Here is a 16,159-nt window from a genome sequence, read left to right on the forward strand (position 1 = left end):
TTCAAACTAGAACTTTATGCATGCTAGGCAAGCACTCTAACACTAAGCCACATTCCCAGCCCTAACTATACCTTTTAATGTTACATTAGGTTTGTCTTTCTTTCCTTCCTTCCTTCCTTCCTTCCTTTCTTTCTTCCTTTCTTTTCTTTCTCTTCCTTCCTCTTTCTTTCTCTTTCTCTCTCTTTCTTGTTTTCTCTCTTTCTTTTTCTTTCCTTTCTTTCTTTCTTTCTTTCTGTATGTATGTATGTATGTGTGTATGTGTGTATGTATGTATGTATGTATGTATGTATGTGTGTGTATGTATGTATGTATGTATGTATGGGGAGGGGGTGCCAGTCTTGGGGCTTGAACTCAGGGTCTTGGCACTGTCTCTTAGAGCTTTTTTGCTCAAGGCTAGTCTTTGGACAAGAAGTATGGTACTTCTGTAAGTTACTGTGATCAAATAGTAAAAAGCTGAACAAAAAAAAGCCACTGAAGTGTAGCTTCCAGCTAACCTACCACTATCAGGGCTTGCTGCAAAGATCCTAGTGTCTTGCAAACAAAGCTGTCTTTTTCAAAGGAAATCTGAGGCAGTTTGTTTTTAACAAGTCCTACTAGAACACAGGGGTTAATTATTTAAGCTCTCTGAGCCTTCATTTGTTACATCTGCAATCAAGGCTGTACATTCTATTTGAAATATATTTCTTATATTTACCCACTTGAGTTATGTACAAACAAGTACTTCTGTTACTTCTGTTATTTCTTGTGTTGTTACATTTTTTATTTTGGCTTTTCCCGTTAAAAGGAGGGATATTTCAAATATTTCAAAAGGAAAACAACAAGACCAGAGTAAAGGATAGAAAGTTACTGAACATTAAACAACAAGTTTAGATCTTGGTTGGAAGTTTCAGAATACTCTCCTGCCTCCAATCCCCACTGTTTCAGAATACTCTCCTGCCTCTGATCCCCAGAGGCTTTGGGTTGTTTCTTTTTTCTTCACATATCATAGGAATTCTAGGTTACTTTTCTAGGCAACAGAGAATAGCTGTTTCTCACATAGTAGAAAACAGTTATGGATCAAAATATTAAGGTAAAAAAGGAAAAATATTAAGGTTAAAATTGGTAAATTGAAGTCAGGTGTTGGTGGCTCAGACTTGTAATCCTAGCTACTCAGGAAGCTGAGATCTAAAGATCACAGTTCAAAGCCAGCCCATGGAACAAAGCCTGTGAGACTCATCTCCAATTAACCACCAGAAAACAGGAAGTGGTACTGTGTCAAGTGATAGAGTGCTAGCCTTGATCTGAAGTGCTGAGGGACAGCTCCCAGGCCCAGAGTTCAAGCCCCACAACCGAAAAAAAAAAAATTGGTAAATTGATTCAGCAATTTCACTTCCTGATATCTGATAATTTCATTTCCTGATGTTGCATAAAGTTTTTAACACTGGTGTAAGACAACATCTATTTGGAGATTAACTGTAGCAGCATTTGCAATAGTCAAAAGTCAAAAATTACTGATGAAAAATAGGTGAACAATAAATAAAATATGGCAGAGCTATAATGTATAAAACTGTACAAGAATATTTATTAAAATAAAAACATAATCTAGATGTAATAAAGTATACATTAAGAAAACTGAGAGAAAAACTATAGTTCATAATTAGTTGTACAATATGATTCCCAAACAGTATCATAATATGTCTATATGTCCATTTGAATAAATGTATTAAAATATAATCATCACTGACTAGCTTCCAAATGCATTTTAATTTAATGTCAATGTGTCTTAATAGAAGACCACAATACTACAATTTCAAATGCTATGGTCAGTACCATGGACAGCACCACAAGCAGCATCACGCTCAGCAATTGGCCATGGCCAGAGACAGTAATTTTTTGTTGCTTTGTATGTCCCTCCCCCATGGTATAACCCCTGCTTTCACTGTATTTGGGGTTGGTATAATTTGTGGAGGGGAAAGGAAAAAACAAATCGTTTAAATAGGGATACAGGTGGATCCATTGAAACAATGAGATGTACAAGTCGTTAAGTGGAAAAACGAACTTTACAACTTTGGTGGGGGGGGGGGAGGATTGTAGGCGAGGGGAGGATGGAAAGGGATGGGAAGGGGAAACAAAGGAGGAGGCTACAATGATTGATAAGAAATGTACTCATTATCTTGCCCATGTAATTATAACCCCTCTGTACAGTATTTTCACAATAAAAAATTTAAAAATTAAAAAAAATTAAATGTAGCTGGGCACCAGTGGCTCACACCTGTAATCCCAGCTACTCAGGAGGCTGAGATCTGAGGATCATGGTTCAAAGCCAAGCCAGGCAGGAAATTCTGTGAGACTCTTATCTCCAATAAACCACCAGAAAACCAAAAGTGGCACTGTAGCTCAAGTGGTAGATTGCTAGCCTTGAGCTGAAAAGTTGAGGGACAGTGCCCAGGCCCCGAGTTCAAGCCTGACTACCAAAATAAAAATAAAAATGAAAAAAAAAATGTATGCACATCCTTACTCTAATAGTTAGATGATACAAGTTAAATAAATTAGAACTTCCAGGCAAGGGGGCATACAACTAATAATCCCAACATTCAGGAAATTGAGGAAGGGAGGATGAGTTTGAGACCAGCCTAGCCTATACAGTGAGTTCCAGGTCAGCCTGGGCTACACAGAGAAACTGTCTCAAACAATAACAAACCAAAGCAAAGCAAATAATATTAGTAACATAAGCTGGATACAACCCAATTTTCTCATCAGATGTTCTGTCATGTGTTCATTTTCAGCTCTACCAATGAATGTCTGCAGATAGGGAACCCTAGCTTTCTACACTGACCTATTTCATTTTGTGCTAAACTTTCCACATTCTCAGCTTTCCACATTCTCACTGTGTTTTAGGTGAGGAAATGAGAGTTAAGAGAATCACTTATGTCAGTGTTTCCCAAAATGTGACTCCAAAGAACCACTTAAAGGTGACTGTTAAAAACAAAGAAGCGGGGGGGGGGGGGGGGGATGGAGGGGAGGGGAGGATGGGAAGGAGAAACAAAGGAGGAGGCTACAATGCGTGATAAGAAATGTACTCATAATCTTGCCCATGTAATTGTAATCCCTCTGTACAATATTTTCACACACAAAAACAAAGACCTAGGAGGTGAAGGGTAAACAAAGGAGGAGGCTGCAATGCTTGGTAAGAAATGTATGCATTATCCTGCCCATGTAATTGTAGCCCCTCTGTACAGTATGTTCTCAAATAAAATAAAATTAAATTAAAAAACAAAAAAAACAAAAAACAAAGACCTATGAATCAGATCCCCCAAGGGATGAGCCTGTGAATCTTTTTTTGTTTTGTTTTTTGTTTTTTTGTTGGTCAGGGTCTTGAACTTTGGGCCTGGATGCTGTCCCTCAGCTCTTCAGCTCAAGGCTAGTGCTCTACCACTTAAGCCATAGTCCATTTCTGGTTTTCTGGTGGTTAATTAGAGATAAGAGTCTCATGGACTTTCTTGCCCGGGCTAGCTTTGAACCTCAATCCTCAGATCTCAGCCTCCTGAGTAGCTAGGATTACAGGCATGAGCCACGGGCTCCCTGCTTCCTGTGAAACTTTTTTTAAAAAAATAAATTCCTCAGATAATTTTTTTTTTTTTTTTTTTGCCAGTCCTGGGCCTTGAACTCAGGGCCTGGGCTCTATCCCTGAGCCTCTCTGTGTTCAAGGCTAGCGCTCTACCACTTGAGCCAAAGCACCACTTTCTCCTCAGGCAAATTTTTTAGGCAAGTTTGAAAGCATCAATTATGCAACTTACTCCATCAACTTCCCATGTCTAAATCAATCTCATTTATTTTTCTCTCTAGTCAAAAATTTCTTCCTATTTCTGAAACAAAAAAAGGAGAGCCAACTAAAGATCACTGCAATGTTTATATTCCCTCTAACTCAGAAAAAACTTATAAGTTGCCATGCTCCTAAGAAGAGATGTAGAATGTTCACAACTTTCTTTTATTTATCCTATTTTAACCGTTTAAAGCTACTATATCTTTGAATATCTTCAAAAGGATATTAGGGACCCTGGGAGGATATTTAATGTTAAAGACAGGATAGTCTTCAAAACTTTCATACAAAAAAGTCAAATCAATTACAAAGGTAAGAAAATTATACTGGAACCAGACTTCTTAAGAGCATCATACAAGGACAGACAAGTGTGATGCCTTATTTTTTTTAAGAAGTTTAAAGAAAAGAAAAAAGGCAATAATTTTTTTTTGCAACAATTTTTTTTGTGTGAAAATACTGTACAGAGGGGTTACAATTACATGGGCGGGATAATGAGTACATTTCTTATCAAGCATTGTAGCCTCCTCCTTTGTTTCCCCTTCCCATCCTCCCCCTACCCCCCACCCAATCCTCCCCACCCCCAACCCCACCCCTCCACCCCACCCACCCCCCCACCCCCCGCACCAAAGTTGTAAAGTTCGTTTCCGACATAATGACTTGTACATCTCATTGTTGCAATGTATCCCTATTTAAACGATTTATTTTTCCCCTTCCCCTCCACAAATTATACCGACATGAAATACAGTGAAAGCAGGGATTATACTATGGGGGAGGGACATACAAAGCAACAAAGAAATAATCTTATAAATGTCTTAGAAACAATCACATGAAAGAAAAAAAACATTTGAATACATATCTTAGGGTTCATTTCCCACATCACTTTATCTGACCTTTTCTGCTTGACTCAGACATATACTAGATATTGCAAATAAGGGAAACCATGGGACCTATGTTTCTTTGGGTCTGGCTTACTTCACTTAATATAATTTTTTCCAAAAAAATATGGAATGCTTCACAAATTTGCATGTCATCCTTGCACAGGGGCCATGTTAATCTTCTCTGTATCGTTCCAATTTTAGTATATGTGCTGCTGAAGCGAACACAGCAATAATTTTTTTATCAAGCCAAGCTATCCTTCAAACATCAAAGATAGAGAAAAAGTTTAATGTAGGAACCCAAGAACACCAAATACACATACTTTCTGGAGTAAACAACTAGAGGATAGGCTTCATCCAACCAAGTGAAAACAGGCAAAAGGACTGATCATATGTGTAACAGATTCTCATGTTATAAGTATTAAGAATTGTAGGTGATCATGTATGGTAGAATAACATGTAAATATCTATGTTTGAAAAAAGCAGGAAGAGCCAGTATAATCCTAGCTACTCATGAGGCTGAGATCTGAGGATCACAGTTCAAAGCCAGCCTGGACAGAAAAATCTGTTAGACTCTTAACTCCAATTAACCAGCAAAAAAGCTGTAAGTGGAGCTGTGGCTCAAGTGGTAGAGGGCTACTCTCGAGCAAAAGAGCTCAAGGATAGTGTCCAAGCCCTGAGTTCAAACCCTAGAACCAGCACCAAAAAAAGAAAAAAGCAGAAAGAATGCTGCTAACAAAATGGAAGAAAAAGGGAAAATATGTTCACTTTTATATAGGTAAAAGATAAGAGTCACAGCATTATCATTTAGAACTGACAGATTTCTTAATGGTTAAGTAAGAAAAAAGGAAGAGTCAGACACGGCTCACACCTATAATCCTGACTACTTAGTAGGCTGAGATCTGAAGTTCAAAGTTCAAAGCCAGCCTAGGCAAGAAAATCTATTGAGACTCTTATCTCCAATTAAACTCCAAAAAGCCAGAAGTAGAGCTGTGGCTCAAATGGTAGAGCACTAGCCTTGAGCAAAAAAACACAAGTGGTAGAGCACTAGCCTTGAGCAAAAAAACGCAGGGACAGAGCCCATGCCCTGAGTTCAAGTCCAAGACCACAAACACACACACACACACACACACACACACACACACACACACACACACACACACACACACACACACACACACACACACACACACACACACACACACACACACACACACACACACACACACACACACACACACACACACTCTACAGTAGGGCTCTAAGAGAGATACAAATACAAAGTAATCACAAGGCTGACATGCTGATACTTGAGCCACAACCTAGCATTTTAATTGAAGATAGGAGTCTCTTAGATACGTCTACCTGGTCTGGCTTTGACCCTCAATCTTAATCCTCAGATCTCAGCCTCCTGAGTAACTAGGATTATACTCATGAGTCACCAGTGAATAACTTCCAGAATAAAGATATTTGGGGGGGGGGGAGGACACGAATGGTAAGGGGAATCAAAGGAGGAAAAAACAATGCTTGATAAGAAATGTACTCATTATCTTGCTCGTGTAATTGTAACCCTTCTGTATGTTATTTTCACAAATAAAAAACTTATTAATATGAAAAAATAAAGATATTTAGACACTCTCCACAGAAAATTAAGGCCCAAAATGACAGAACTTAATTAAACATCAGTTATGGCAATAACTATGAATGGTTTAATTAGCCCATTAGACAATTTTCAGATTATCTCATAAAGCAAAACCTAATTCCATGTTATATGCAACACACACATCTAAAACTTGGTGATTCAAAAAGGCTAAAAGTAAAGGGATGAAGATAAACCAAGTAGATAAAAATAGTAAAAACAAAGATTGTAATTCTTACATAAAAATATGCTGGGCAGCGAGCGCTGAGCGCTGTGGCTGACGCGTGTAATCTAGCTACTTAGGAGGCTGAGATCTGAGGATCACAGTTTGTTTAAAGCCAGCCCGGGCAGAAAAGTCCGTGAGACTCTGATCTCCAATAAACCACTAGAAAACCAGAAGTAGTGCTGTGGCTCAAGAGATAGAGCGTTCACCTTGAGCTGAAGAGCAAGGGGACAGTACCCAGGCCCAGAGTTCAAGCCCTGCAACGGGAGGGGGGGGGGGGAATGCTGGGCATCAGTGGCTCACGCCTGTAATCCTAGCTACTCAAGAGGCTGAGATCTGAGGATCAAGGTTCAAAGCCAGCCTGGGCAAGAAAAGTTCATGAAGACTCTTATCTCCAATAAACCACTCAGAAAACCAGAAGTGGCATTGTAGCTCTAGTGGTAGAGCACTAGCCTTAAGCTGAAGAGCTGAGGGACAGCACCCAGGCCCAGAGTTCAAGCCCCGCAACCGGAAAAAAAAAAAAAAAAAAAAAAAGATAGATAGATAGACAGACAGACAGACAGACAGACAGACAGACAGATAGATAGATAGATAGATAGATAAATTCAATACATATTAAAGTACATAAAGGCTGGGAAGGTAGCTCAGTGGTAGAATGCTTGCCTAGCATGCATGAAGCCCCCCTGGGTTCGATTCCTTAACACCACATCAACAAAAAAAGCCAGAAGTGGCACTGTGACTCAAGTGGTAGAGTGCTAGCCTGGTGCAAAAGAAGCTCATGTTGCCATGAACCCGTGGCTCACACCTGTAATCCTAGCTACTCAGGAGGCTGAGATCTGAGGATCTCAGGATCCTCAGGATCTAAGAATTAGCCAGCCTGGGCAGAAAAGTCTGTGAGACTCTGATCTCCAATAAACTACTAGAAAACCGGAAGTGGCTCTTGTGGTTCAAAGAGGTAGAGCGCTCGCCTTGAGCAGAAGAGCGCAGGACAGCACCCAGGCCCAGAGTTCAAGCCCCATGACCGACAAAAAGAAAAGAAGCTCAGAGACAGTGCCCAGGCCCTGAGTTCAGGCCCCAGAATAGGCAAAAAGCAAAAAACACACACATAAAGTACATAAAACTTTATAATACTATAGGCTGCAATTCACAATAAAGCTATAACATTTATAAATATCTGTGTATCAAATAACAAAAAACCACCTGTATGAAGCAGAGAGTAAAGGAAATAAAAGGAAAAGTAAACATAAATAATAGGAAATTATAACATGCCACTCAGTGCAAGATAGGTCAAGCCAACTAAAATCAGTGAGACTGAAAGATCTAATCAAAATAATAAAACTGATCTGATAGATACATAACCAACACAATACCCTGAAAACAGAAAATATAAGTTGTTCTCAGTTTACATGAATCATTCACAACAATCATAATTAAAATATGAGTAAGTTCTAGCATATTAATTCTAAATATTACGTTCTAAAACATTAAGTTTCATAAAAGATAAATGTTATCAACAACAACTCTCTAATCACAATGCAATAAAAACTGCCATTTAAAGTAGAAATTTAACTAATGCAGTGGTTCACATCTGTTATACCACCTACTCAGGAAGCATAAATAGGAAGATCACAGTCCAGGTCAGCCTATTAAAAAAAAATGAAATCACAAGTTGGGCGCCAGTGGCTCATGCCTATAATACTAGCTACTCAGCAGGCTAGGACCTGGGGATTGTGATTCAAAGCCAACCGGGGCAGCAAAGTCCATGAGACTCTACCAAAAAGATACAAGTGGAGTTGTGGCTCAAGTGGTAGAGTGCCAGCCTTGAGCAAAAAAGATCAGGGACAGTGCCAAGGCCTGAGTTCAAGTCCCAAGACCAGCACACACTACACACTACACACAACACACACACAGTCACACAGAGAGTAAAATAAAATAAAATTTCCAACTCAAAAATGCCAGACAATGAACAGCAAAGTAAACTAAAAGAACAGGGAGGGCAAGTGATATATAGCTCAATGCATGGCTAAGCTGCTGAAACTCTTCCCAACCCCCAAAGTAGTAAATTGTTCTCCATGACCTTCTGTAATGAACTGAACTAATAACACAGTTATCCTTGAAAAGAGGTAATGACATAGGTAGCACAGCTATTTTCTTTCTGTTCTCATAGAACCATACTGAGTAGAATCAATGTTTAAGGCCTGATAACCAATAATAGAAAATTATATACATCCTAATAAGAAAACGTACCTTAATTAATATGGCTGAAGAAAATACCTACCTTCTATTTCTTGCCCAATAGAAAGTCCAGCCCATTTTCGCTATAAAAGAGAAAAAAAAGACACTTAAATCAAGCCAATCAAAATCAAGAAAAAAAAAAAAAACAGGAATTTCAGGAAGACAGTCTAAGACCAAGACCAAGACATATGTATGTGCGTAACTGTGCTCCTTCAAAACATATGTTTCAAGCCCCACAACCGACATATATATGGTGACATCATTGGGATCTGTGCATATGACTATATATACCAATAGGGTCTTTGCAGAGATGATCACACTAACATGATGTCAAACTGAATAAAAAGGGTTTTAGAACAACATGACTCTTGTCTTTGTAACAAGAGACACAAAGACACAGGGAAAAGGCCATGAGATAAGAGAAGCAGAGCTGTTTCTACAGGTCAATGAACATGAGGGATTGCCTGCAACTCCAGAGCTAAGTAAGCACGGAATAGACCCTTCCCCTAGGTCTTCAACAGAACACAGCCCTGCTGACACACTGGTTTTAGACTTCTAGCTTCCAAAACCATGAGAATGAATAAATTTCTAGTTTCTGAACATTTTTGTCTATTTCTATTTCTTTTTAAATTTGACCTGTTGCTGCGACAGTTGTCTAAAATTTCTGTCATTTTAAACCACTCAGTTTGCACTTCTTTCTTTTTGCGGACCTAGGAAAGAAAGCGGCCGCTACAGTTTCAATTTGAATACTTGTCTCAAAACATATGAAGCCTTCCTTTCCACAATAAAGCCAACCCCCTGAGTAGGATGCCTCTGTATGTAATCTAGGGCTTTGCAAGGCCTCCACTGTATCAGATATGTCAGCATTCTAAACCCACTGCTGCAGTTGGTTTTACAGTTTATTACAATACCACAAACAGAAATGTAATTCATAAAAACTACATTACAACTAGTCATATAATCTATATGTCCATTCAGCAGGGATTAAAATTATTAGAATGTCATAACCTGCCTTCGTATACTGGCATTTTTTCACTCATATCTCAGAAATTCATAGCTACACATTAGCCTCTCCCCAATCCTGACTGTTTACAGTGGCAAGAATATACAGAGGCAGGGAAGACTGCAGTTAGGCAGGAATTCAAGGCTGCTTTGATATAGATTCAAAATTAGTAATTTAGCCATTGTTGTTAATACTACAAAGAACTCTGAGGGAAATAATTTTTGGCTGGGAACCACAGTTTGCTTACTCAACTGAATGTTGTGGATTTGAAAGATGCTGCATCATGAATACATTCAAGAACAGGTGCTCCTCTTCCAGCTTCCTCCCTCCTCTGCCCTATGGCCTCTGAAAGACCGGTTGGCACAGCTGGCCAACCTGACATTTAGCAATCTGCTGGTTAAACCCAAACTTTAGGTCCTAAAGCAGCCATATTTAGGCTCCACACTGCACTCCGAAAAAATGATCAGAATAATATCCACTCATTGTTTTGAGAATTACATGAGCTAACAAATCTGAAAGTACTTTGAATAGTTCCTGGCTTAGAGAGCAACTGAGGTCAGGGAAAATACTTTTCATTTTTCTTTTTCTTTTTCTTTAATTTTTTTTTGGGGGTCCGGTTGTGGGGCCTGAACTCTGGGCCTGGGCGCTGTCCCTCAGCTCTTCAGCTCAAGGCTAGCACTCTACCACTTGAGCCATAGTGCCACTTCCGGCTTTTTTCTTTTTGCTTATGTGGTGCTGGGGAATCAAACCCAGGGCCTCAGGCACACAAGGCAAGCGCTCTACCACTGAGCCACCTTCCCAGCCCTCTTTTCCTTTTTCTTTTTTTCACAAAGCAGAGAAACAAGGAGAAATAGCCACTTCAAGCTACCTCTTACTGCAGAAAACACATCTGAAACTTTGGGAGAACTGGCAAACCCTGGAATATTCCAAACTTTTAGCCTGTAGAAATAAATGTGAAAAGTAGTTTTTTGGGTTTTTTTTTTTTTTGGGTCCAGTTGTGGGGCCTGAACTCTGGGCCTGGGCGCTGTCCCTCAGCTCTTCAGCTCAAGGCTAGGGCTCTACCACTTGAGCCACAGTGCCACTCCCAGATTTTTTTCTTTTTGCTTATATGGTGCTGAGGAATCGAACCCAGGGCCTCATGCATGCAAGGCAAGCACTCTACCACTGAGCCACCTTCTCAGCCCTGAAAAGTAGTTTTGATGATAGAGGAGAAAAGAGAAATAATGAAGATTTCCCACTCCCAAATGAGTGTCAGCTCTCTTTCTCCCTCCAAGAAAATAAATCAGTGCTCACTGGCACAGTAAAAAAGGAGGTAAGGCTTGTCTATGCATTGTTTAGGACAGGGGAATCAGCAGAAAATGTGACACTCCTATATTATGTACTGTGCACTGGAACAGTGTTAGAGATTGTGTGAGTTCACAGAATCTACCAGTAGTTATAGTGTAGTCACAACTCTTCCAGCTGTAAAGGAGCTCAGCAAATTAGACTATACTTTGAATTTAAAAACATAACAAAACAAAAAACGTTTAGCCAGGTATCAGTGGCTCACACCTGTAATCCTAGCAACTCATAAAGCTGAGATTTGGAAGATTATAGTTTGAGACCATTCCAGACAGGAAAGTCCATGAGACTCCATCTCCTAAATAACCAGCAAAAAACCAGGCTGACTATATGGCTCTAGTAACAGCATGCCAATTGAGCAAGTACAAAGCACTGAGTTTAAATCTCAGTACTACCCCCAAAAATGTTCTTTTCATGTTCTTTAGTTTGATACTATTGCAATACAAAGCCTTTATTATTAAATATCAATTTTATAAATAAAGTAGTGCTTTATGACTCTTATGTTACCCTGGAAGTTAGCATTAAAATATCAGATAGCCAACTGATACTACTACAAACTTTTTAAAATAAAAAAAATATACATATAAAAGCAATAAAAAAAAATCAAAGCAGGTCTGGGAAGGTGGCTCAGTGGTAGAGTGCTTGCCTCTCATGCATGAGGGCCTAGGTTCGATTCCTCAGCACTACATAAGCAGAAAAAAGCTGGAAGTGGCACTGTGGCTCAAGTAGTAGGATGTTAGCCTTGAGCTGAAATACTCAGGGACAGCATCCAGGCCCAGAGTTCAAGCCCCACAAGTGACAAAAAAAAAAAGAAAAAAGAATACATCTTAACCAGGTGCCAGGGACTCACATCTGTAATCTAGGCTACTCAGGAGGCTGAGATCTAAGAACTGTGGCTTGAAGCTAGCCTGGGTAAACAAATCCATGAGACTCTCTAGCACAAAGCCAGAAGTGGAGGTGTGGCTCTAGCTGTAGAGTGCTAGCCTTGAGTAGAAAAAGCCAAGCAAGAGCTTCAGGCCCTAAGTTCAAGCCCACTATCAGCAAAATATAAAATAACATAACACTCCTTATTGAAGTTATAGGGTGCTATTTGCTTGAAATGCATTGATTCTTCTATGACTTTTAAGAAAAGTAGCATATGAGTTACCTGAGGTAAACTGAATGCAATGCTCCCTGGAACCACTGATGGATGGGTCCTCAGTGTAAATGTGTACCTGTGATTGGGAGAGGTCCTCACAATCACATGCCTAAAAGATAAAAGCACAGTCAGTACTACATACTGAAGGAAATGAAGAAGACAATTCTAAATGATAAGTTCAAGTTAGAAAAATGACATCAGACCACCACACATCAAGCAGAAGCCAGACAAGTTCAAAATAATACATCTAATCCAAAACGTCATCTTCATTACATTTCAGTGTACATAAAAACCAAAGCCAGTGATTTAGAGTCCTTGATGTTGAGTAAAAACTTCATGACTTTCCTCCCTTGAGAGTTATTTCCCACATTCTCACAAAGACAGAATAAAGACAGAAGACCTAGGATATCTCAGTCAAACAATAAAGTTATTTTCTAGGACTATCTATTAAATTCTTTGGCAGACACTCTCAAAGGCTAAAACTACAGCCTATAAAATAAAAAGATGGTAAAAATGAAAAACTTACCCAAATATATCAGCTTTCATGTAGATGTAAATAAAGGCTATTCTAATTAATTTTGTACCAGTTCCCTACTCAGAAGCTACTCATATATAAATAAGACATAATCATCTCATGATAAATCTCTATACCAAAAATCTAACAAGAATCCAGATATCAAGGGCTCATGCCTATAATTATAGCTCTTCAGGAACCTAAGATCCAGAAAATTGCAGTTTGAAATGAACCCAGGCAGAAAAGTCTGTAAGTCTCCATCTCTAACAAAAACAAGCAAAACTTGGGCTGGAGATGCAGCTCAAGTGATAAAGGGCAACTGAGCAAGTGTAAGGCCTTGTGTTTAAAACTCTAGTACCACTATATACACTCACAAATACCCACAAACCACCTAACAAGAAATGCATGTGAGATAGATGCATATCCAGTATGGTAGGGGGAAATCAACTCCCCCCCCCACTAAAATTACATATATATATGTATATATATATATATATATATATATATATATATATATATATATATGCCTGAGTATGTTGCCTCACTGCTATAATCGTAGCTACTATAGAGGCAGAGAATGCAAGGAATGCTGTTCAACGCCAGCCCAGGCAAAAAGTTCATGAGACTTTATCTCAACCAATAAATAGCTGTACCAGCTATTATATTATATTATATATGCCTACCATTCCAACTATATGGGCTTAGCCACGCAAAAAGTAAAATCCTATTAAAAATATAGTAAAAGCAAAAAACATTGTAGATGTGGTTCAAGTGGCTGAGCCCAGCAAGCACAAGGCCCTGAGTTTAAACTCTACTACTGCCCCTAAAAAAGTTATATATTAAAATATATATATATTTTTTTTTTTTAGTTTATCAAAGTTTGACAGTTTGCTATAACTGAATAACATACTTTTGCATTTAATCCATTTTTTCCAGCTCAGTAAGAGCAATAGAAAACAGTTCCCAAAAGTTTCTTAAAAATGACTTTTGGAAGTTTCTAAAATACTATTGAACAGGTTAAAACATATACATATGTAAAACATATAGACACTCATACAAATACATAGTCAAAGAGATACTCACTGGCCAGACTGGAAATCCTTTTCATTCACAACTGCACAGTTGGTTAAGGATAATTCATCTGTAGGACATCGTGCAGCTTGCATACTCTATAAGAATCAATGATCAGGAAAATAAAATTAAGTCAGGCTTTGTTACCTTAAAGAATATTTTGTGCCTTCTTGTTCTTTTTATCACACACATACTGTAGTAATCATCTTTGGGTTATGACTCCCAACATCCCTTCCTCTGTGGTAACAGCAACCCCTTCCCTTGGGAATCTGGCTTCCCTCATTTATCATGAGTTTGTGATACTGTAGATCACACCCTATATGCAGCCCCATACATTCCTAAGCTACAACAGGATTTCATATAAACAAGCACAGGAAGCAAACACTCTTCCTTGCTGTAGCACCAAATGGAGTAAGACTTCTACTCTAAAACACAGTAAAACTGTCAGAGAAAGTAAAAGTGACAGACACAAACTAACAGAAACATGGTAAACTCTTTGAGACCAGACCTGAAAGTTTGTGAGCCAATAAATTCTTTTATGCTCAAGCCTATTTGAACTAATTTTCAAAAAAATATTTGGCTGATAAAAAATACAATGAACTAAATTTAAGACACTTAATAAGGTATATTATGAAAAAGTATCTTTTTTATAAGAGATCCCATATAGCTACGAACCACATACAGATTAAGGAAAAAAATCTATCAAACATTTCTCAACAAAAGTAATTATAATATATTAATAATTATAAGCTATACCTAAAAAGAAAACAGCACCCCATGCCTCTTTTGATCTATAGCTACTAGCAAAATGTTCTATTAAATAATGTGTTGGAGGGAGGACTGTTTTGATGGTGGTGGTGGGTTTGTTTGTTTGTTTGTTTAATGTGTGTATGTGTGCTGGTACTGGGGTTTGAATCTGGGCTTCTTGCTCTTACTTGGCTTTTCTACTCATGGCTAGTGCTCTACCACTTGAGCCACAATTCCGCTTCAAGCTTTTTACTAGTTATTTGGAGATATTTGGGCTAGCCTCAAACCATCATCCTCAGATCTCAGTTTCCTGAATAGTCAAATAATGTTTTTAGCAATAACCCTTTCATCATTCTCCAGGATTTCCTAGTGAGCTATGACATGCATAGTAATAGTCTATGAGTACAGTGTTCATTCTTCAAAGCTCAAACCAAATTTATATAAATCATTTACATTTTCTTGTCTTAAGAAGTTGTAAAAAGGTGCCAAGTTGCTGGGCACTGGTGGCTCAAGCCTATAATCTTAGCTACTCAGGAAGCTGAGATCTGAAGATCTGCATTTCAAAGCCAGCATAGGCAGGAAAGCCTGTGAGACTCTGATCTCCAATTAACCATCAGAAAACGAAGTTATGTTATGGCTCAAAGAGCTAGAATACTAGCCTTAAGCAAAAAGAGCTCAGGGAAAGCACCCACACCTCAAGATCAAGCCCCATGACAGACCAAGAAAAAAGTATAAAGTGTTGTTGGCTCATGCCTGTAATCCAAACCACTCAGGGGGCTAAAATCTAAGGATTGTGGTTCAAAGCCAGACAGGGTAGGAAAGGCCATGATACTACAATTAACTACCAAAAAAAGAAGGAAAAAAAAAAAGTCAATAGTGTAGCTGTGGCTCAAATGATAAGAGTGCTAGCTATGAGCAAAAAAGCAAAGAGATAAAGCACCCAAGTCCTGAGTTCAAGCCCCAGAACCAGCACATGTGAACACATGTGCACACACGTGAACACACAGGTTGTAAAAAGGGGGTTCAATATCAGTTTATGAGTACAATGCTTCTTGATCAATGTCACCCCTTTGATATAACTCATTTTGAATGACTTTTTGCCTTGCTTTTGTTTCGTTTTTATTTTTTTATATAGTCTGTCTCTTTATGTAGCGCAGGGTAACCTTAAACTCACAATCCTGCCTCAACCTCTGAAGTGCTGGAACTAGAGGCATTCACTCCCACACCCAAGTTTTGTCTTCATTTAAAAAGGCTAGTTTTAATATAGCTATCCCAGTTCTTTAGAGCAATGGTCTCTAAAGTAGGCTATGAGTTCTTGAAGGGTTTACAAGACAATCCTTTGGAATACAAAAATAAAATATTAGTTATTTTATTTATTGCATACCAATTTTTATTAAAGATGACTTATCTCAAATCCTGCCAGGCCTTTAAGTATTCATAGCATAAGATAAGCTGCTTCTTCTTTTTTTTTTTTTTTGGCAGTCCTGGGGGCTTGAACTCAGGGCCTGGGCAATGTCCCTGAGTTTCTTTTGCCCAAGGCTAGCCACTCTACCACTTGAGCCAGAGCACCACTT

At 38.6% G+C, this 16,159-nt stretch overlaps 1 protein-coding gene and 1 non-coding gene across 2 annotated transcripts in view; both read right to left on the minus strand.

The window, feature by feature from the left end:
- Nsf (N-ethylmaleimide sensitive factor, vesicle fusing ATPase) overlaps nt 1–16,159 on the minus strand; it is a 151,177-nt gene that overhangs the window by 118,577 nt on the left and 16,441 nt on the right. Inside the window, exons 2-4 of the mRNA XM_070027663.1 lie at nt 13,851–13,936; nt 12,263–12,362; nt 8,815–8,854 (exon numbers count right to left, since the gene is read on the minus strand). Of these exons, the coding sequence (XP_069883764.1) occupies nt 8,815–8,854; nt 12,263–12,362; nt 13,851–13,936 (226 nt within the window). The remainder of the gene's footprint in view (nt 1–8,814; nt 8,855–12,262; nt 12,363–13,850; nt 13,937–16,159) is intronic.
- LOC138831220 (U6 spliceosomal RNA) lies at nt 4,796–4,902 on the minus strand. Its single transcript, XR_011373168.1, has one exon. It is a non-coding gene; the product is annotated as a U6 spliceosomal RNA (small nuclear RNA).

This window comes from Dipodomys merriami, unplaced genomic scaffold (assembly GCF_024711535.1).
Source record: "Dipodomys merriami isolate MVZ:Mamm:240054 unplaced genomic scaffold, mDipMer1.0.p SCAF_19, whole genome shotgun sequence".
Classification (NCBI taxonomy): domain Eukaryota; kingdom Metazoa; phylum Chordata; class Mammalia; order Rodentia; family Heteromyidae; genus Dipodomys; species Dipodomys merriami.